The sequence below is a fragment of the Mauremys reevesii genome, linkage group 16 (genome assembly GCF_016161935.1).
Source record: "Mauremys reevesii isolate NIE-2019 linkage group 16, ASM1616193v1, whole genome shotgun sequence".
Lineage (NCBI taxonomy): Eukaryota > Metazoa > Chordata > Testudines > Geoemydidae > Mauremys > Mauremys reevesii.
This window is the reverse complement of record NC_052638.1, coordinates 41,438,794-41,460,625: the sequence shown is the minus strand read 5'-3', so window position 1 is coordinate 41,460,625 and position 21,832 is coordinate 41,438,794. Positions and strand designations below refer to the sequence as shown.

The following is a 21,832-nucleotide window of genomic DNA, read 5'->3' as shown; positions in this document are numbered from 1 at the left end:
CCAGTGTCCGCTGTCCCTCCCCACCCTGCCCCAGAGCCCCCACTGTACCTCCCCATTATCCCACCTCCCCAGTGTCCGCTGTCCCTCCCCACCCTGCCCCAGAGCCCCCTGCACCTCCCCATTATCCCACCTCCCCCAGTGTCCGCTGTCCCTCCCCCACCCTGCCCCAGTGCTCCCGTCCCTCCCCTGCAGTTTAAACCAGGTTCCTGCACAGACTATAACTTGCATCTACACTGGGCCCTTTGCCAACTCAGCTGAGCCGTTAGGGGGATGATTTGTTCACACTCCTATTGACACAGCAATGTCAGCACAACTTTTAAAGATGCCGGAGTGTCTGCCCCTTAAAGGAAGGCCTTTGCCAGCGGGGGTGGGGAGGGAGATTCCCCTGGCGCGGGACTCTGCTGGCAGACGTTTGGGAGTGCAGCTGTACAGTGCCCTGTTTGGGTATTTGTAACAATCGCAGGTAAAGTCATGCCCAGGCAGAGGGTGTGTCTGACGCGGAAGGAACTGAACTGCTTTGATATTAATAGTTATTTATTATTAATTCTCACTGTTGGCTTGGGGGGGGCACTCTGCAACCGTTACACCTTTTGCTTTCTGTGTATGGCCTCATTCTGTTTCTCAGTACGGGGTGGGATGTGTGTTTGCAGGCAGGCATGCAGCGCTCAGCAGCCGCTGTGTTGGTAGAGTTGGTCCTTGGAGGAGACACACACACTGCTCTCCCAGGGAGATTTCATTTTCTTCTTCATTCTCCTGAAATCCAAACTAGAAGTGTTTTCAGGCTGAAAGTGTGTTTTGGGGGGAAATGCGTCTTCAGCTGTTTGTGAGCTCAACAGCTGGGCCTGCTGCAGGAGGAGTGAGGGACCAGGACAGCAGCTTTGCAGAGTGGGGCGAGAGGGAGGAAGGCACAGAGACAGGAGTCTGATGAGGAGCAGTGTGGATTCTGGGCAGCGGACGTGCCAGCGTGACCATGCAGGGTATGACAGAGGGGTGCAGTGACAGGCAGCATCCCAGGGATTATACGCTGGGATTTGGAAAGTAACTCGGATGATAGAGAACTGGACTAAACACAGAGGGCCTGATTCTCAACTAGTGTAAATCAGCATCACTCTGTTGGATTTGATGGCACTATGATGATTTGCACTAGCTGAGGGTTGGGCCCCAGGGTGGGGGAGGAGGGGCTGTGGAGATTAATAAAACTGGGACTTTTCAGCTTGGAAAAGAGACAGCTAAGGGGGGAGATATGATAGAGGTCTATAAAATCATGACTGGTGTAGAGAAAGTAGACAAGGAAGTGTTGTTTACTACGTCTCATAACACAAGAACTAGGGGTCACCCAATGAAATTAAAAGGCAGCAGGTTTAAAACCAAAAAAAGGAAGTATTTTTTCACACAGCGCACAGTCAACCTGTGGAACTCCTTGCCAGAGGATGTTGTGAAGGCCAAGACTATACCAGGGTTCAAAAAGAACTAGATAAGTTCATGGAGGTTAGGTCCAATGGCTATTAGCTGGGATGGACAGGGATGGTGTCCCTGGCCTCTGTTTGCCAGAAGCTGGTCTGTTTGTTCACTTTGGGGCACCTGGCACTGACCACTGTCTGCAGACGGGACACTGGGCTGGATGGACCTTTGGTCTGACCCAGTCTGGCCATTCTTATGTTATTTTTTCCAGCAGGATAATTCTGTTCTCACGGGAAGTTCCAAGGCAGCAATCCCAGCCCCGAGCAGGGGTGCAGGGGAAACAGGGCAGTGGCCCTGGGCACACGCGCCCCAGCTGAGTGTGTCATACTAACAGCAATGCCCCCGGACTACGGGGAGCGGCCTGCAGCCTCTTGTGCCATTACCAGGAGGAGCAAATGCCGGGGGAACATTTCCAGTAGTGTCGCGTCACCGGCAGGCCCCAGTCACTGGCCTCGCTAGGGTGCTCAGGACACAAATTGCCAGCGTCAGAGTGAATGCCGTGCTGGTGACAGCACTGGCTGCAGAGCCGGGGACAATGGAGCGCAGTCGCTAGCCTCTGAAGTGGGCAGGGTCGGTGCCCACTCCCTGCCCCAGTCCTGCTGACAGCCTGGCCCAGGCAGGAGTGAGAGGGGAGATCAGTCTCGTGGCTGAATCAGCCGGTGCCCAGCAGGGTCAGTTCGTGCTAGCCAGGGGTTCTGAGGCGGACACGCCTGCCCCTGGATCCAGCCTGAAACGCACCAACTCATTTCATGTTGGCCACTCACAGACGGTCATGACCGACAGCCGAGACTGAACCGACCCCATTCCAGACCCAGCTGCCTGTCTACGCATGTAGGTCTCATGCATCCGGGGGGCCTGATTCCTGAGCTGGTCCAGTTCCCTTCAGGGGCAGTGACTGCGAAGTCAATTCTAACCCTCGCTGATACTTTCCCAAGGTCTCTGCAGGCACCAGCAACACACTTCCACCATGAGAGCCAGGGGGCTAATTGTTGGCTCCAGCATAATTCTTACATTAAACAGTCTCTGCATTTGAAACAAGCTTTTACAATTCCCTCCACTGCTCCCAGGGGACGGATCCTGGGAGGAGCATGAAATACCGGAGGGGTTGGTGTAAATCAATACTAACTGGTGAGGCTGTTGTTTACCAGCCAGCATTTCATTACACATGGCAATCCAAGGAGGCAGAGTGCACAGGAGCCCGGCTCACCAGTGCCAGGGCTCTGCTGCCGTTCACGGGCTCCTGGGCTCACACGCTGGCACCTGCGCAGCCTCGTGGCCTGTGAATTACAGCCTTGCACTCACACAGGGACCGTCTATCTCAGAGTGCGAACAGAAGGGCCCCTTGGGGCTTCTGCTTTCAGATTAAAACCGTCCTGCTAAAGACACCCAATCGAAAAGACAGACACAGGCAGTGGCAGCAGTGAGTGTCAATGACTAGCTCGGATAAGGTGTGCGTGTGTGTGTGCGTTCACACGCTCCCCTAGTACCCGTCTGGCAGGCCCTTGTGTGGTTTGAGAAGCATCCACTTTGATTGGCCTCGTTAGCGCTACAAAAAGTAATTTTTCCTCTGTTAAAACAACAGGAGTACTTGTGGCACCTTGGAGACGAACAAATTTATTTGATGAAGTGAGCTGTAGCCCATGAAAGCTTATGCTCAAATAAATGTGTTAGTCTCTAAGGTGCCACAAGTACGCCTGTTCTTTTTGCGGATACAGACTAACACGGTTGATATTCACCCCTCTGTTGATATTCACCCCGTCTTGTCAACGGTTGAGAATGGGCCACTTCCACCCCAATTGAATGGCCTCGTTAGCACTGACCCCACTTGGTAAGTCGACTCCCATCTTTTCATGTGCTGTATATTTATACCTGCTTAGTGTATTTTAGGGTGACCAGAAAGCAAGGGTGAAAAATCGGGATGGGGTTGGGGGTAATAGGCACCTATATAAGACAAAACCCCAAATATTGGGACTGTCCCTATAAAATTGGGACACCTGGTCACCCTAGTGTATTTTCTGCTCCATGCACCTGATGAAGTGGGTTTTAGCCCATGAAAACTTATGCCCAATAAATGTGTTAGTCTCTAAGGTGCCTCTGGGGGAGATGTGGATGAAAGTGCGTGAGGCTCCCCTATTGCTGGTGGGACACTGGGCAAAATCTTCTAGGGCAAAATCGCCCCTGGGTGCACATGGGGCTCAGCACCACCCCTGTCCCGCTTGAGCCCCAGAGTGGAGCAGCCCTCAGCACAGCTCAGCCACCTCGAGGGTCTTGCCCTGTCTTTGGTTTTGGTGGCTGGTTGCTGGGCCGCACCCCTCCGAGCACACCCGGTGGTTGGCCCCCCACCAAGGGAGAGTTCCCCAGAGGCGTGGGGCTCACCACGTGTCTGTCCAGCCCTGGACACAAGGGGCCCTCCTCCGGTGGGGCTCTGGGCATTATTGCAAGAGAGACGTTAAATCCTAGTGCAAACATACTGTGGCCAGGCCACTGAGCAATCACTGCTGAGCCTGCTCAGGGAGCCCCCAAAGCGGGGGTTTACACCCTGCCCCCCTGGAGGTGTCACTGCAGGGTGGGGATTCTCCCTGCTAAGGGCCCAGTGCGGACAGGAACTGCTCATAGGCCCCGCTGGGACAACTGGCTCAGAGAGACTAAGCGTGAGTCACTGAAGCAGACAGCAAAGTCCTACCAGCCCCACCATGCTGGCGTGTCCCTCCCCCAAAAGCCCAGCAGGGAGGAAAATCCCCACCGCTGGGATTTCAGGAGTTCCTTCTGCCTCCTGCAGTTTGCTGCACAGACATGGCGGTTTGACCCTTTCCCTTGGCGAAAGCCCAGCTGTGGCATGGCCAGATGTGCAGCTGCCTGGCAAATCAGCCAAATAACAGTACGGCCCAGGTGTGAACACCCCCTTGGGCAGCCTGTGCACCGCAGGGGGGGTGGCACGCCCTATCAGACAGCCCATAATTAGATCATTCATAATTAGAGCGGGCAGAACATGGGGAGGAGGAGAGATTGTTTCACTACCAGATTCCCCCTTTCTTTACTGAAATTTGGAATTTCAACAGAATGTTTCATTTGAAGATTTAGACCAACCCTATTCAGAACCAGTATCAGTAAGAGCCTAAAACCGTGGAAATCCCCCTCCGCCGCACCGGACAGAGCCAGAGACATGTGGGTAACTCCATGGAGGGGAGAGGCACAGCCGCAGACTGAGTGAAGGAAAAATCCCTAAAAGGTGTGAAAGTGACATGGTGCCTAGTTACTTACAGAGCCCAGAGCATGCTGGGTGCTCTGGAGACAGCAGGAGCCACAGGTCTGTGCCCCGAAGACCCTGCGATCTAGGCAGAGAGCCGCCAGCTGGGTGAGAGGGATGTGATGCACCGGCAGCGAGCTGGAGCGAAGCGTGGAAGTGAGCCCTTAGCTTGTGAGGTGCTGACGCCCCAGGGGTTTGACTCGGGCCTCGCGTATGCTGGCCTGGAGATTCAGAGAAACTCGGCCCAAGTGAAAAGCCAGTGTGAGAGCGAGAGCGATTCCTCCGCCCTAGAGCTTCACACCCAGCAAGCAGCCCCTCACCCTTGGCTCTGTCCCAAGCACCTATTCAAATGCCTGGTCGTTCAGGGTTAGCCCCCAGGTGTGCCCGTGTGCTCCCTCTCCGACCCAGAGAGCGCACAGCCCCTGCGCTGAAGAGCAAACCGTCTGAAAGGGGTGTGTAATGCGTCCCTCAGCGGGGCGGTGGGGTGTCCCACGGCCTCGCTACGAATAGCCTGTAAGCCCGGTCCTCCATCAGGGCGGGGCCACAACCAGTGCGTCAATATGCTCAGGCCCTCAGGCAGGGCTGAGCAGCAACAGTTTTAAGCCCAAGAAGCCCAGGCTCCTGGTCCTGAGCGTCGGGGCGAGGGGGAGATGGCACCCGTGAGTGGGGTGGCAGGGTGGATGCAGGCCCACCCGCTCCTCTGCGTCCCAGCCCGGGGCCTAACAGCGGCAGGCAGCTTGCTGCTGTGCCAGTGGGGATCCTGGCCGCAACACACTGACATTGGTTCTGGCAGTGCTGCAGCCAGACTGGGGTCGGCTACCCCCGGGCTACTTCCACTCTCCCCCTCGTCGAATATCTGCGTCGTTGTGGTGTCACCCGCGGTCTCAACCACCATTGGCTCCTCGGGGTAAGTGTTCAAGGGTAGGTCCAGCGGGTCCTCGGAGTAGCGGGCGAGAGGCAGGCTCGGCTCCTCCTCGGGGTAGCTGGCAAGAGGCAGGCTCGGCTCCTCGGGGCAGCCGGTATGGGGTGATCCCGGCCAGTCTTCCTCAGGGTAGCGGGCACGGGACAGGCTCGGCCGGTCCTCCTCCAGGTAGTGGGTGCAGGGCACGCTCGGCCGGTCCTCCTCTGGGTAGCGGGCGCGAGGCAGGCTCGGCCGGTCCTCCTCCGGGTAGCGGGCGCGGGGCAGGCTCGGCCGGTCCTCCTCCGAGTAGCGGGCGCGGGGCACGCTCGGCCGGTCCTCCTGCGGGTAGCGAGTGCGGGGCAGGCTCGGCCGGTCCTCCTCCGGGTAGCAGGCGCGGGGCACGCTCGGCCGGTCCTCCTCTGGGTAGCGGGCGCGGGGCACGCTCGGCCGGTCCTCCTCTGGGTAGCGGGCGCGGGGCACGCTCGGCCGGTCCTCCTCCGGGTAGCGGGCGCGGGCACGCCGCGGTCCTCCTCCGGGTAGCGGGCGCGGGGCAGGCTCGGCCGGTCCTCCTCCGGGTAGCGGGCGCGGGGCAGGCTCGGCCGGTCCTCCTCCGGGTAGCGGGCGCGGGGCACGCTCGGCCGGTCCTCCTCTGGGTAGCGAGTGCAGGGCAGGCTCGGCCGCTCCTCCTCCGGGTAGCGGGCGCGGGGCACGCTCGGCTGGGCCTGGTCCCTACGGTGGCTGGTCCCCTACTGAGTTCTGCAGGCCGGCTTTTATACTTCCAGGTCTGCGCTGTGACCTCTGAGGGGCGGGCGCAGGACCCAGTGGCTCCGCCCACAGCGGGGTTGGGGGAGGTTTGTCCCTCAGCAGGGCAGTGGGGTGTCCCACGGCCTCGCTACAGGGTGCAATCTACACGTGGCCAACAGCAAAATGTCTTCCTGCCCAGCAGGGCCGTCCAGGCGTGAGCAGCGTGAGGTGAACTAGGAAAAAGAAGACTCCCACCCAGGCTGTGTGTGAAGAATTTGACAAGTTTCAGCCTGGAGCAGATGTGCCTGGCTGAGTTCTGGGACACTGAGCTTTCCAAGGCCATTGCTTAGCGAAGGGGCTGGGATTAAACAAACCCAAGTGCAGGCTGATAACGGTGCGGGGGAAGGCAGCAGACACCCATTTGACAGCCAGCAGGAAAGCCAGGCAAAGAGGGGCCTGTTTGTAAGACTCCTGAATCCACTTCGCTGCATGACATTCGATGGCCTCTGTTCATCCGGCGGCCTGTGTTGTGCAGGTCAGACTGGATGGTCCTGGTGCTCCCCTCTATGAATGAATGAAGTGACCCCGCTGGGGAAGAGCAGAACGAACGAGGAGGAAGGGAACTGCCGCGGGTCTGGGCCACGAGTGGATTATTGTGCAGTTGGAGCGCAGGCTGTGCCGGGAATGAGAGCTGAACCGCATTTCAGCTCACTCTACAAAACACAGCCGCCGCCGCCGCCTCCCGTTTAACAGAGGTGCTCCCCAGCAGGGCCCATGTGGTGAAGTGTTACACTGGGCCAGACGTGGCATCAGGCGAGGGCAGGCGAGCAGGCAGCTGGGTAAGAGATGGTGGCGAGGAACTGGGAAGCCTGTCAGGAGTCAGGTTCAGAGTCCTGACTGGGGCAGGGCAGGCTGGCCAGGCCCATCTTGTGTGACTTCCCCTGGCCCAGGTAGTGATGACGGGGCCCTGGCTCTGACCTTGGACATGGCAGTGCTGGCCAGGCCAGGAAGGAGCTCTCCCCTGCCCACCTTGTCCCCCCTGCCCCAGCATGAGGCCTATGTGCCGCCCGAGTCCCACATAAGCCCCGAGGCCTGGAGAGACTCCAGCCCGAGGTTTAGGGGTCTTACAGGGAGCCCAGGCCTTGGCTTGCTCCCCGCCAGGCTCAGGTGTGCTGACACCAGGCTGGATGGAGCCAGGTGGGGCCTGCCCAGCCAGCTGCGTTCCTGTGGCCCCCTCTTGTGGCCATCACGTGCGGTGCTGCTTTCCACTTTCCCACCACAAGCTGAGCGCTCAGACCGGGGCTCAGGGGCGGGTGCCCCAGGCGCTCAGACCGGGGCTCAGGGGCGGGCGCCCCGGGCGCTCAGACCGGGGCTCAGGGGCGGGCGCCCCGGGCGCTCAGACCAGGGCTCAGGGGTGGGTGCCCCGGGCGGGCGCTCAGACCGGGGCTCAGGGGCGGGTGCCCTGGGCGGGCGCTCAGACCGGGGCTCTGGGCCCATCCCCCGCATCGTCAGGGTGCAAAGAGAGGCCCAAACCCAGCCAGGCCTGAGCTCCCAGGGAGCTGCGCCCGCCCATGCCTGGAGTCTGATGAGCTCCCCCTGCCCGCGGGGAGATGGGCAGATGGTCCCTGTTGGCGCCAGCCGACTCCCTTCCTGAGGGCAGAGCCAGGAGCTGCGTCTGTGAGCAGGAGGCCCGTGTCACCCCTGCAGGGGATGGGACAGGCAGATGCTGGCTGTGGCTGACCCGCTCCCGGTGCCCCCAGGCTAAGGTGTGCTGGGCATAATTAGGGGGAGCACTGTGGGTGGGGCCTGCTCATGCCTGTTCCCCCCCTGTAATCTGAGCCAGCAGGAGGGCAGCCTGCTCCCCCAGGCTCATGGGCTGTGGGATCCGTTTACATCCCCTCTGGCTGGTCAGCCGGAGGGACCCTGCTGCACGGCACAGGCTGTCCCAGCAGCACCAGGAAAGGGGGACCTTGCTGAGGGCTGCAGCCCGTAGAGCCTGGTGACACGCCCAGCGTGTCCCCCAGCACCCACAGACCCGGCCTGCAGTGGGCTCAGCTGCCAGACGTCCCTCACACCAGGGGGGTGTCGGGCACCAGCGGTGGGTGGTGGCTCTGGCACTGGGGCTCCGGCCAGCTCCCCAAATGCACATTTCCCTGTGGCTCTCTGCAGTGCCAGGTGTCGTGCCCACAAGCAGAGCAGCCCTGCCAGCGGCAGTAGCTGTTTGGGTGCACAGGCCAGTGGGCTCCGAAGCCACAGCAGGACCTGACGAGCCGCTTGGCAGCCCCTGCAGCGGGCGTGTGCGTTGGCGCCTTGAGGGTGCCCGGCTGAGAAACGCAGCCCCCTCCCCCACGTGCCCCGCTGAGAAACGCAGCCCCCTCCCCCGCGTGCCCCGCTGAGAAACGCAGCCCCCTCCCCCGCGTGCCCCGCTGAGAAACGCAGCCCCCTCCCCCGCGTGCCCCGCTGAGAAACGCACACCCCTCCCCCGCGTGCCCCGCTGAGAAACGCAGCCCCCTCCCCCGCGTGCTCTGCTGAGAAACGCAGCCCCCTCCCCCGCGTGCCCCGCTGAGAAACGCAGCCCCCTCCCCCGCGTGCGCTGGGAGGAGCTGTTGACACGAGGGGTGACAGGGCCTGCGCCCCCACAAGTGCAGGGAGATGAACCAGGGAGCTGCAGGGCCCCAGGACTTGGCAAACAGGCCCAGTAACATGCCAGCCATTCCTCTGGGGTGGGGGCCACCCCTTATGCTCTGGGCACTAGGACCAACGGGGGTGGGGGGGCTTGTTCTTTGCCTGGGGGAAAGCTGCAGCGAGGAGCCAGCCAGAGCCTGGAGCAGGGGCAGGATCTGCCAGGGCAGGGACCTTGGAGCACTTGCTGCACCTATCGAAGTCCAGGGGGGGTGGGGAGGCTGCAGCTGAAGGCCCCTCCCCCAGCCTAGGACTCTGGATTGAAATAAGGACTGGGGCCAAGTGACGAATGACAGGGTCAGGAGAGGGTCAGAGCTCCAAAAGCAGGAGCCAGAGGGGGACCCCGAGCAGAGAACCCCAGACAGCGCCCGCTGCTCCTCACAGGTGTCTAGGGGGCCGGTGAAGCACTCGCTGCGGCTGTGAGCAGACTCTGTCCTGGGCCGACCGGCTGTGTGCTCCAGCCATGCCCCCCCGAACGGGCACGTGCCCCGTTGTGTGGGTCACTTCCCCCACCCTGTGTCCGGCCAATGTCGCTTGGAAACCTCAGGGCAGGGCCTGGCTACTGTGTCTGCAGCACCTTGCACAATGGCCGTGGGCACCAGCGCAATGAACATGAGTGGTAATAATTAACTTGTGCTGCCACCCAGCTCCTGCTCCAGGCCAGGCTGCCAGGCTGTCCCCCAGGCGTGTGGGGGGGGGGGCGATGGGGGACTGCTGGAGCCTGCAGCACAAACTCTTCCCAAAATCCAGCCCACCACGCAGACTTTGCCCCTGCTGAAGGTCGGGGTGGGGAAGCTGTCCTATGGCCCAGCCAGCCAGACGGAGGCTCTCACAGGGCCAGCAGACAGCCAGAGCCATGCGCTGCTCCACTCTCAGCCTCCTCTTCCTCCTCACACAGGTAGGGGGATCGCTAGGGGCCGGGGGGAGGGTCCAACACAGCGGGGGTGGGGAAGGGGAGCGTGGACGGCAGAGCAGGCAGTGTCCAGACTCCAGGGGAGCGCGTGGGTCCCAGGGCGGGCAGGGGGAGCACAGGCCCCCGGCAGGGCAGGCAGATTTGGGAGGCAGGTAGACCCTGAGTGCCATGGGGGGCTTGGGATGGGGCGGGCTAGGGAGCACAGGCCCTGGGGGAGGGAGAGAGATTTGGGGGGCTGGTAGAGCCTGCAGGCCCTGGGGGCATGGGATGGGGCAGGCTCGCTGGTGAGGGATGGGGAAGGGGAGCAGACTTTGGCAGGGCTCAAGGGAAGGTGGCACAGCCCTTGGGGTCCGTCCCTCTGCCCACGGCTGCCCGACGGGGGCTGCAGCCTGTGCTCTCAGAGAAGCTGCTCAGGCCCTTCCTGAGCCACACCTGGCCCGGAAGGGGAGGGAGCATTGGTACCCGGGTCAGCTGCTTTGGAAGAGGCCTGTCCTGGCCCCTGGGTGCCGTCGTGGTGGGCTGGGTGCTGCTGCCCACGGTCCTGGGCAGTGGACAGCCACAGAGTGTGTGTGTTGGGAACCTGCACTGAATGGGCTGCTGCTGACGGCTCCAGCCCTGCTCTCCCTGCTGCCGTCTGGAGCAGCCTGTGCCAGGGGGCTGGACATTGCCCTGGACTCGGTGCGCGCCCTGCCCTGGCTCCCGTGATATGCCAGGGGTGTCTGGTTCCAGGACAGGGCACTGAGCCCCCTCCCCCCAAGGCACTCTGGCCCCTCTCACGTTGGACCCCGGGCAACTGAAGATGGCACCTGGGCTTTCTGGCCAGTTTCCAGGAGCTGCGAAGGAGAAAGCAGCCACCAAGGAAGTGTAGGCTGGGGGGAGCCCCACAGGGAGCCTGCTGCCCCCAGCCCCACAGAGCAGCCCTAGGGACACTAACCAGCATCTCCCTCCCACTCAGGCTGGCCCCAGCAGCAGGATGCACAGGCTAGAGCCCTGCGCTGGCTCCAGCAGCCCTGATGGGGCATTTCCATGTCTGGTCCCAGGATCCCTGGTCAGGATCAGCAATAAACACCCTGCAACCCCCACAGACACCTAGCAACCGGCACTGGGGGCAGCACCACGCCCCAGGCAACAGGCAGAACTCACCTCCTTCTTTGGCTGTTTGGGTTCCCAGTGGCTCCCTGGTTCCCTTCCTAGCAGCTCTCTCTGCCCTGCAGGACTTCTTCCCCTGCCTTCAGGCAGCTGGGCTGATGGTCCCAAAGGCCAGCCCTGGCCGGAAGAGGCAGAAGAGAGACTGGGTCATCCCTCCAATCAACTGCCCTGAGAATGAGAGGGGGCCCTTCCCCAAGCGGCTGGTTCAGGTATGGGAGGCCTTTGGCAGTGTGGTGGTGGTGGCCTGGCACTACCTGCCAGGCACGGTGTGTATGGATGTATGGGGAGCTGTGGGGAATTTATACTGCCAAGTGCAGCTCCATGTATGATGTGTTATGCAAATCACTAGCATACTAATTTGCATATTATCATATATTTGCATATATTATAAACAGCTCCTTTAGCAGAATTATGTGCTGCTGGCAAAGATGTCCACCCATTTGACTGCTCTGGTGTAAGATGCCCTGGTTCTCCTGCAGGGTGGCTGCAAGGCGAACGTCCCCTCCCCACATTAACCTGCCTCACCCTAACTTGTGTGTCTGGGGGGGTTCTTCTGGGGCAATTAGGTAGGCCATCATTGAGGGTTTGGGATAGCAACCCTTATTCCTCCCCCCGTACATCCTTTTTCAGACTTTGCTCTTCCTTAGTCTCCTATTCATCCCCCTACCCACGTGGCTTAGGCACTATGTACAATAGTGGTCTCTGGTGCCCTTGACTCAGCTAAAGGTGGGAGATCCCAGCAGAGGGGTGGGTCAACATAGCAGAGCTGCCATGGGTGTCCCACAAGATGCTGGTGCTGCTTGGTGGAACAGGGGCAGTGTCCTGGAATCTACATGCTGTAGAAGGCTTTGAGAGGGGAGAGACTTGGGGAGGAAGTGAGGCAGCGAGGAGCAGCCTGGATGTGAGCAGTTCCTTGCAGGTTCTGGACAGATGGGGAGGGGAGCACAGGCTGGGGCGCGGTGCTCAGACTCCCCTGGATGACCCACCTGTTCTCTGGCACAGATCAAATCCAACAGGGACAAAGAGATCCAGGTTTTCTACAGTATCACGGGGCAGGGGGTAGACACCCCCCCTGTGGGCGTCTTCATCATCGAAAGGGAGACGGGATGGCTGAAGGTGACACAGCCGCTGGACAGAGAGGACATCAGCTACTACACGGTGAGTCCCTGGGTGCCGTGGATGGAGCAGGGGCATGTTCTCAGGGGCTGATGGCCCCTGGATCTTGGAGGTGGCTGAGAAGGGGTCAGAGGCTCCAGTGAACTGGGTTTCACTCCATTTCTCATATTGCATGTGTCACGGAGTCCCCGGGCGATGCTCTGGAACTGCTCCCCACCAAGCCAGTCAGGACTTTGGGGAGCCTCCTCTCCCTTGGAGCAGACTGTCTGCAGGGCAAGAAGCTCACACGGCTTCACCTCCTGGGTCTCTCCTTGGATTCCTGGGGCACCACCAGCTGCTTCCCTATTTCCCCCAGTTCTACTTCCCCTTGGGGAGCCCATTCCCGGTACCGGAATCCCTTCTCCCGCAGGACTCTGTCCCTGCAGCCTTCCCCAAGGGGTTTGCAGCGCTGTGGCCAGCAAGTTCCCTCAGCTTCTCCAAGGAGGGATCCCTCTGCAGCTCGGTCTGGGATTCAGCTGCTGGGGCAGGGAGTGGGACCTGCTCCCTCTCGCTGGCTGGGCCTGGGGTCACAGCCCCCCTGAGTCCGTCCCTGCTGTGTAATCACTTCCCAGCAGCACGTCTGGACCAGGCAAACCTGGTTGGCAGCCGACCTGCCCTGCCTGGGTGTCCCCCCACTCAGCTGGGGTCTCAGCTCCCCCTGTGCTCAGCGCTGCTCTGGCTGTCCCTGTGGGGGCAGGCAGTGAACTCTCTGCTCTGGTCACAGCATCAGAGCCAGCGTGAGCCGGTGTGCAGGAGGGGTGGGGAGCATCTCTCCCTCCCACTCAGCCCCAGGGGTCTGGTTACAGGTAGGCAGGTATCCTGAGCCCAGCAGCCTCTCCCCACTGCCAGCCAGGTCATTTGCACTGACTATTTCCATCTTAGCCAATTGGTTCCCTGGATTTGAATTCAAACCCAGGGCCTGGATCCTGTCCCAAAGAGACACAATCACCCCCCAACAGGGCCTCCCAGCCAATATCCTGGAGAACCCCAACGACCAGCCAGCCTGACCCCTCCTGGGTCTGCACAGGGATCCGGGCCATAGGCAGGGCGAGGGGCTTCACCCCGGAGACCTTCACCCAGGTCCCACAGCCCTCAGCATCTGTGGCTGCACCACCACAGTTCTCTCTGTCCCAGGGTCTCGCCACCCCAGGCGTGTCTCCCCACTGACCCCTGGGCAGCCCCCCTATGTCTCTCTGCTCCACCATCGCCAGTCCAGGCTGCTGCTGCTTCTCCTGCAGCTTTTCCTCGGGCTCTTGCTCTCTCTCACGGTCCTCACACTCTCTCGGGCTCTGCTCCCATCCCATCCGTCTCCGATCCCCTGATGGGGAACCCGAGCGTGAAGACCCTCGTCTGGTTGGGGACCAGACTCTCGGGGATGCCTGGCTGCTGCTCCAGCTGCTCCCAGATCCTCCTGTAGCCCCATCTGGGTCAGGAATCTGCTCCTCAGAGCGGTCCTTGTCCTCCTCCTCCAGCTGCACAATTAACTGGGCCTTGGTGAGCTTCCCCATGCGTAACCCTCTCTGTGTGCCCAGGATCACAATGTCCTTCTTAAGGAGATGGTGATAGGCCGTAACTTCACCGCCCCCAAGTTGCTCTGGACTCATAGGCCTGTGTGCTCTTGGCTCCCCCATGGTTTCCAGGAAGAACCCCTGGTGTGCCAGCCCTTCTCGTGTCACCACCTCTTTGCCAGGGTCGAGCTGCAGACTCCTCCGCCCCTGGGACCGCTCCTGCAATCCTCAGGGGAACCCTGCTACTGCAAAAATCCTTCTCCTTCCCAGGGTCAAGCGGCAGCTCCTCCGTCCCGAGACTGCTCACTGCAGTCCTCAGGGGGACCCCGTTACTCCAACAGTCCTTCTCGCTGGTCACACACTCCCAGAGGTTAACTGCCCCCTGAAACCGTCCCTCTCTGAGCCTTCAGCACGCCTGGTCCCCATTATCCCTCCTTTGTTTTACTGCTCCCCAGTCACTTACTGCAAGAATCGCCATTCACAGGGTGCAGTACATCCCACCTCTGCCACCAGTTGTCACGGAGTCACTGGGCGATGCTCTGGAACTGCTCCCCACCAAGCCAGTCAGGACTTTGGGGAGCCTCCTCTCCCTTGGAGCAGACTTGTTCAGGGCAAGAAGCTCACACGGCTTCACCTCCTGGGTCTCTCCTTGGAGCATTCAGCATCCTCTGCCCCTCCGTGCGCTTCCCACAGCGAGTCTGCCCGGGCGGGGTCCTGGGGAAGCCACAGGGTCCTGCACCCCCACTTTGCAGTCAGATGTGACTCTCAGCCAGCCAGTGACACAGAGGTTTATTTGATGACAGGAATAGGGTCTAAAACAGAGCTTGTAGATACAGCGAACCGGACCCCTCGGCCGGGTCCATTCTGTGGGCAGTGAGCCAGACCCCCACGTCTGCCCTCACTCCTTGTCCCCAGCCAGCTCCAGACTGACTCACCCTCCAGCCCCTCCTCTCTGCTCAGCTCCTTTCCTGGGCCAGGAGGTCACCTGACCTCTTTGTCTCCAACACCTTCCGTTGGCACCTTGCAGGGGAGGGGCCTAGGCCATCAGTTGCTAGGAGACCAAGTGTCAGGCATTTAGGTGCACTGGCCCCTTCCTCTGCAGCAATCACACACCCCCATCCCACCACCTAGATACTTAAGAACTGCAGAGGGGACACTGAGGCACCAACACAGTATTCAGAGAAAACATTAAGAACATTCCCAGTTCGTCACAGCATGGTCCAGAGGGCAGCTGCCCTCTCCTCCCCCTCACAGTCTCTTCCCCAAGGCCTGGCAGAGTAAAGCCAGAGAGGAGGTGCTGACCCCAGCTGGGCGCCGCCAGGAGGGCCCCTCCGCCTCCTAGGGCCTGCTGAGAGCAGCAGCTGAGCTGCGAGTGGCAGAGCCGAGGCCGCGCAGCACGGCTCAGCAGGCAGCCTGGCGTGCCCGCTGTGCGCAGCTGGCGGCCGCGCGCTGGGCCGTGCTCAGCGGCTGCGCTGGCGCCGCCCCGCGCGGTGCTGCGCCCGGCGGCGCCTGCGGCGCCGTGCCCGGGCCGCCTGCTCGTGTGCCGCTGCCGCCCAGGTCATGTGCAGCGGGCGCTGCCGCCGGCCGTGGCCGGTGCGGCGGGCGCTGCCGGCCGCCTGGAGCCGTGGGCCGGGTGCGCGGGCGCTGCCGCCGCTGGAGCTGGCCGGGTGCGGCGGGCGCTGCCGCCGCTGGAGCCGTGGCCGGGTGCGCGGCGCTGCCGCCGCTGAGCCGTGGCCGGTGCGGCGGGCGCTGCCGGCCGCTGAGCCGTGGCGGGTGCGCGGCGCTGCCGCCGCTGGAGCCGTGGCCGGGTGCGCGGGCGCTGCCGCCGCTGGAGCCGTGGCGGTGCGCGGGCGCTGCTGGCTGCTTTCGGAGCCGTGGCGGGTGCGCGGCGCTGCCGGCTGCTTTCGGAGCCGTGGCTGGGTGTGGCGGGCGCTGCCGGCTGCTTTTGGAGCCGTGGCTGGGTGTGGCGGGCGCTGCCGGCTGCTTTCGGAGCTGTGGCTGGGTGTGGCGGGCGCTGCCGGCTGCTCGTGGCCAGGTGGCTGCAGGACTCACAGGGTGGCTTGATGGTGCCTTACCCCCTGTGCTGCCTTTGCAGCTCTATTCCCACACTGTGTCTGCGAATGGGCAGCGCGTGGAGGGCCCCATGGAGATCATCATCACCGTGAGCGACCAGAATGACAACGAACCCCAGTTCACCCAGAGCGTCTTCACAGGCGCCGTAGGAGAAGGAGCCAAGCCAGGTATGTGAGCAGAGCCCCTACTGGGGGCTGAGACACACCGGACATGAGATGTGGCTTTGGAGGGTTCCATCCAAGGAGAGAGAGAGACGGGGGCTGTTTGAGTGTTGGGTTAATTTTGCTTTGAAGAATTTAAATCCCAGAATAACCCAAAGGGGCTAAAATCTGCCCACTGAGCAGAGGCGCCTTGTCCAGAGCGGGCTGCTCGTGCGGATGGCTGGGCTTGGAGCAGACTCTCCCTGCCCTTGCAACCCAGCAGTTCAACCACCCGATCCTGCAGGAGAGTCGGCATCCTGGGGTTGAGCACCCGCCTCGCTACAGACCCCGCGGAGGGGACCAGTTACCTTCCCAGAAGGCTCTGGGGCTGGCAGGGAGCAGGCGCTCGGTGCAGATACCGCGGGTGGGGGCGGTACGAGAACTGGAAGAGCACAGGGGAGCTAATTTGGTAACAGTAAATGTAGCTCCGAATGGTGCTGTCCCGTTTACCTGTGAGACGCTCCTAGGACTCTAGTCTTTGTATCGCCCCAGTGAGATCGATGGCTCTGGGCTGACGGCTCCGCCTGCGCTGCCCCGGGGCGCTTACAATCGTATTCCCCTTCTTTGGTGACTGCAGACGTTAGGGATGGGAAATGCCTGGTGGTTGATCTAGTCACCTTCCCCCATCCCCCTTGGCGGGCCAGGGCGGGATTGTTCCTGGCAGTACGTCCTGGAGAATCGTCTCCAATCTCATTGTGTCCTAGAACTAGAAAAATAGTGTTACTCTAAACTCGTGCCCAGGTACCTCCGTGATGCAAGTGACAGCCACAGATGCAGACGACAGTGTAAACACCTACAATGGGGTCATTGCTTACTCCATCCTGCAGCAGATACCTGAACAACCCCACAGAGAGATGTTCACCATCAACTCGGAGACTGGCGTCATCAGTGTGATTGGAACTGGGCTGGACAGAGAGGTGAGTGCCGCAGCGTTGGGTCGGAGGCACGTCCGTGTGTTGCGTTTGCACAGAGCGGATGGACGGCCCTAGGTTCTGAAGGGCGAGCGCCGCACCGAGACGCATTGGGGGGGCAGGTGTCTGGTGCAATCCGTGTCACGCTGCAGGATGTCTTTGGCAAACTTCTGCTCTCTCCGTTTCTCCTGGGCGCTTGTGCCATGTTAGACCTCCCCTGCCCGGCCAGCCCTCGGGCTGAGTGAATTGTGCTTGGCAGGGAGGCAGTGGGGGGTTCAATGGGCATCTCTGCAGTGCTAGAAACTGACCCCCGCCCCCATGGGAGGCCCAATCGTTTGTCCGTGTTCGGGTAATTCAGCTAATTTAAATGCATCAAATCTCAGCCCCACGTTGGGTTGTGTAGAAACACGTTGTTGCCGAGCCTGAGCCCAGCAGAGAGGTTGCACTGGGAACTGGGCACGGAACACTCCTTGGGGACGTGAGCACACGTGGCCTTTCTAGAGACACAGGCCCCACCCTTGTCCCTTCGCAGTCCATTGCAACCGGGAGCAACAGCCCTTCGCCCCATCTCGCTGCCTCCTCCCCTGCTTCACCAGCAGTCACAGGTCTTCTTGGCCTGCCCTGGGTGGAGGAACCATTATTCCTGTGTCACAGAAGGGGAAACAGCCATGGCAAGGGCAGGGAGCTGCCCAAGGCCACATGGGAAATGACTGGTGGTGCCAGAGCCCCTCCCTTGGACTGTGTGGCTGTGCCAAGGCAGGAGTCTCCAGGACCTCCGGCCACACCAGTTCCAAGATGGCTGCTGCAGGCTCCCAGTGAAGAGCTTCAGAGGGCACCGTTAAATCATCTTCCTTGTCCGTCAGTCAGACCACGTCACCCCTTCCTGTTCACATCCCCTGCCCTCCCTCGCCCACGCACCGTGTCCCGCCAGCTCATCCTCACTGCCACGGCCCCACAGGGCTCTGTCCTGGCTGCAGCTCCGACCGCGGTCCCTGGCCCTTCCAGCAATGCCAGGCACAGCCCCTGGTCTGTGTTCCCCTATGGCAGCTCCCCCAGCCACCCACCCGCCCTTCCCAACAGCAGCGCATTTGTGACTGTAATAGGGTGACCAGACAGCAAGTGTGAAAAATCAGGATGGGGGTGGGGGTAATAGGAGCCTATATAAGTAAAAGACCCAAAAATCAGGACTGTCCCTATAAAATCGGGACATCTGGTCACCCTAGATTGTAACATGCTGGCAGCTCTAGTAGGGTGAGCAATGAGTTAATGGAAAGCAAGGCCTGGCCCAGCCACACAGGGGAAAGGCCCCGCTCTGAGCCCCATGTGTGTGTGTCTCTCTCTCTTTCACAGACTGCCCCCCAATACAGGCTGACAGTGCAGGCTGCAGATCTGCAGGGAGAGGGGTTCACAGCCTCCGCCACTGCTGTCATTGAGGTGCAGGTAAGGCTCCCAGGCTGTGGCGAGGTCGGGGCTGGGCTTCCATTAACACACAGGGCACTACTAGAGATGCTGGGGCCACAGACCCGGCAGCTGCCTCTACACTACCCACTGCTAGCCAGTGCCATCAAACCGCTGCCCGTACCCAGTTAGCAAGCCTGCCAGGGGGCTGCACAGGAGTCCCCAGTGGGGGGGCAGAGCTGGGGCGGGAGAGACTGGCTGGAGGGGGACAGCTTTTTCAAAAACCACAAGCTGACATGGGTCTCACAAGCGACCCACAGCTCTGAAAGCACCCAGCCACCAGTGAGCAGCTTCCACCCCCACCCAGGGCAGGTCTCCCATTCCCTGGCTGGCAGGGAGGTAATACCCTTTACTCAGCCCTGGCTGTCCTGTTGCTCTTTAAATAGCTGTGGGGAACCAATCAGTGAAATTCACCCTCTTTTTCAAAACCAGTGGACTGGCCAATCATGTGGCTCCACTCACTTAAAAAAAAATCCTTACAGCCCATTGGCTGTCAGGCAGAAGGGGGGCGGAGTTTATCAGTCACACGCTGGGCAGGGCTCCACTGACACACACAAAAACCTGCCAAGACCCCGCAGGGGAGTAAAGCACAATAACCCGCGAGCAGCAACTTGGGTAAAAAAACAGGCTTAAAACATCCAAGTCCAAAGTTGCTTTTTTTTTTCTACCTTGGCACCTTGAAGTGGGGTTTGCTCTGCTGCCTGTGAAGGGCACGGCTGGGCGAAGCAGGCGAGGGCAGGCCCAGCAGCTGGGCTGGCAGGAGCAGCAGAGGGAGGGTGCCCCAAAGCCTGGGCAGCAGTGGGCACAGCCTGACTCCTGCTTAGAGAAGGGGTTTCTCGCTGGCTCTGGCCAATGCTCTGCGCTGCCCTGATCTATGTCAGAGCTGCTGGGGCGATGCCACACGTTCATGAGGTTAGACAGTGCTGGGGACAGCGGTTCTGCTGTGCGGGCTTCAGAAATCAGGGTTGGGCCCTGCCTCACCCCTCATCGGCCTGGGCATGCACCAGGGCCCTGCCTCACACACACATACCCATCTGCCTGGGGGTGCACCAGGGCCCTGCCTCATGCCCTCTCCCCCATCGGCCTGGGCGTGCGCCAGGGGCCCTGCCTCACCCCCCATCGGACCAGGGAGCTGCCTCACCTCCCCATGCTGCTAGAAGGGGATTTTCCATCAGGGTTGGACTCAGACTTCACCCGCTGAGCGCTGGCCGCTGGGCTGACGGAGGCATTGTTCCATTGCCTGGGCTGCCCGTACAGAGGGGGAGGTGGGAGTCAGGTCAGCAGAGCCACAGTGCGCAGGGGGTGGATTTTCCCAGCCTGGAGCACCCTAGCGATGGAGCGTAGAGCAGGCCTGAGTGCCCTGCGCTCTGCCCTCCGAGCCCTCCCCGTTTACCAGAGCACGGAGACGCTGCTCCCCTGCTGCCCACGCCAGTGCTCGCCCGTGCGACCCCGTGTGATGGGCACTGCCGTGGGGCGGGGGAGTGGCTGTGGGGCTTTGGGGGCCAGGCGTGAGGGGCCCCGCTTGGCTCATTATCTTGTGTCCCAGGTCAAAAACATGTCCGAGGCCCCTAGCAGCTCCCTGACCATCCACGCGGTGAACGCTCTGACGGGCCAGCCCGCAACAGGCCTGGCCATGCACCTGTCCCGGCTCGAAGGCCCCGGGCTGCAGTGGATGGAGCTGATGAAGAGGTAGGTGTGGTGAGGCAGATGGGCTGCCCCTGGAAGGGGAAGGCCACCCCACAACCCCCCTAAGTGCAAAGGCCTGGTGGGTGTGGGGAGACAGACCCTATGCTCTGACGTGACCCACTACGGTTCAATCTCCCCGTCAACTCCCAGGGCGGAGTGATGCACACACAGCACAAGGTGGTGCTGCCCAAAAACCGTCTCCTGGAGTCCCTGGGGGCAGCTCCTGCCGTCTGGAACGACCCCCCTGCCTGCTCCACCCCCAGGCGCTCTCCTCTGCTGTCACTCCTCTCCTTGTTCTGCCTTCTGCTTCCTGCTCTGCTCATGGGGGGAGCACGTCATCCCAACAGCTGGGCCTGGCTCCCAGCAAGGAGGCTCCAGGGCACCAAGGAGGGGGCGGTGGACAGCTTCAGTCTGATACACTCGTTTGGATTTCAGCTCTGCCAACGTGGATGGGCACTGCCCGCTCTGCCTGGCTCCTGGGCAGGTGAAGGCTGGCACATACAAGCTGCACTTCGACACTGGGGCTTACTGGCAGCAACTGGGCTACACTAGCTTCTACCCCTATGTGGAGGTAAATCTGCTAACGAGGAGCATGTCTGGGCCCAATCTCTCTCACCCGGGTTAAAGCAGGAGCGAGGAGAATCAGCCCTGTCTACAGAGCCAGTGCCAGCGCTAGCATGTGCAGACCCGGGAGGCAGGGAGCACGTGGAGTGCCTGACGCCCAGGACACGGGTTGCTCTGTGACTGCCTCTCCAGAATCCTCCACTAAGTCAGGGGAGGTTGCCACAGATGCTACAAATGCACTGGAGCCCAAGGGTCAAACTCTTTGATACTCCACCGTAAACTCTGCCTCGTGGCCTGGCAGGGCAGCGGCTCCAGACTGACAGCAGCGTAAGGGGGCAGACTCTGGCCCCGTCTCCCCGCTCCCCACCCATCGCCTTTGCCATGTCAGAGTGACTAGGGCTCAGTGCAGCACAGAAGCACTTTACACGGCTAATCTGCAGCTCTGTCCCCAGCAATCCCCGGCAGTGCTGGAGCCGCTCACTGTCAATGGGAAAGGGTCGCATTTCCTCCCGCCCTGGCGCTGCTCCTACAGTCCCTTAGGGACCGTCTGCGAGAGATCAAACTGCTGTGGGGCCGAGGCTCCTCCGAGCCAGCACACGCTGTGTCACACACGTAACCTGCTTCTCCCTTGTCTCTGCCAGGTTGTCTTCACGGTCACAGAGCAAACCCGGAAGCTGCACATCCCTCTGCTGATCAGCCCCTTCTCCTACACCACCTACAAGGGGAGCTAGAGCACAAGGGAGAGCAGGTCGGCCCCCGCGGCCGGCCTGGCCCTGGCTCCAGAGATGGGCTGGAGGAATTGACGTGGGGGGGGGCGGCTACGCTATTAAAGGGTTCTTTCAGCAGCACTCGCCTTAGCCTGACGCACTCAGCTGCTCGTTAGCGAGCTCTGCGGATCCGAGTGGTAAAGCAGCCACGGAGACGGAGAGCTCAGCTCCAGGAAGGGCAGCACGGCTCTGCTGCTCAGGCACCCAGTTCTCCCTCCAGAGCCAGCAGGGCTCATCCCTCTTCCCGAGGCAGAGAGCTGGGCATACAGAGGAGACCCATGCAGGCCTCTGGGCTCCAGCCCCTGCCCAGGGCAGGAGAGGGCCTAGCTGGGAGGCCTATGGGTGCCGGGCTGGCTGAGAACAGGCTGCATATGGATGCCATGGGTGTGGTCTGGAGTGGCGACACTCCCCTG

General features: G+C 61.3%; 1 protein-coding gene across 1 annotated transcript; it reads left to right on the top strand.

Moving 5' to 3' along the window:
• The first annotated feature begins 9,810 nt into the window (after positions 1-9,810).
• Positions 9,811-21,503, top strand: LOC120384695 (cadherin-1-like). The gene is made up of 9 exons (XM_039503686.1): positions 9,811-9,933; positions 11,163-11,306; positions 12,100-12,255; positions 15,856-16,000; positions 16,775-16,950; positions 18,295-18,384; positions 19,949-20,091; positions 20,524-20,659; positions 21,294-21,503. Exons 1-9 carry the CDS (start codon positions 9,838-9,840, stop codon positions 21,381-21,383), a joined length of 1,176 nt encoding a protein of 391 aa, XP_039359620.1. The 5' UTR covers positions 9,811-9,837; the 3' UTR covers positions 21,384-21,503.
• The last annotated feature ends 329 nt before the right edge of the window (positions 21,504-21,832 follow it).

Excerpts from the sequence above, each read along its gene's own strand:
- LOC120384695 (XM_039503686.1), top strand. The coding sequence starts at position 9,838 with ATGGCCCAGCCAGCCAGACGGAGGCTCTCACAGGGCCAGCAGACAGCC. Across the intron at positions 11,307-12,099 it reads TCCCCAAGCGGCTGGTTCAG|ATCAAATCCAACAGGGACAA; the intron begins GTATGGGAGGCC and ends TCTCTGGCACAG. Across the intron at positions 16,951-18,294 it reads GAACTGGGCTGGACAGAGAG|ACTGCCCCCCAATACAGGCT; the intron begins GTGAGTGCCGCA and ends TCTCTTTCACAG.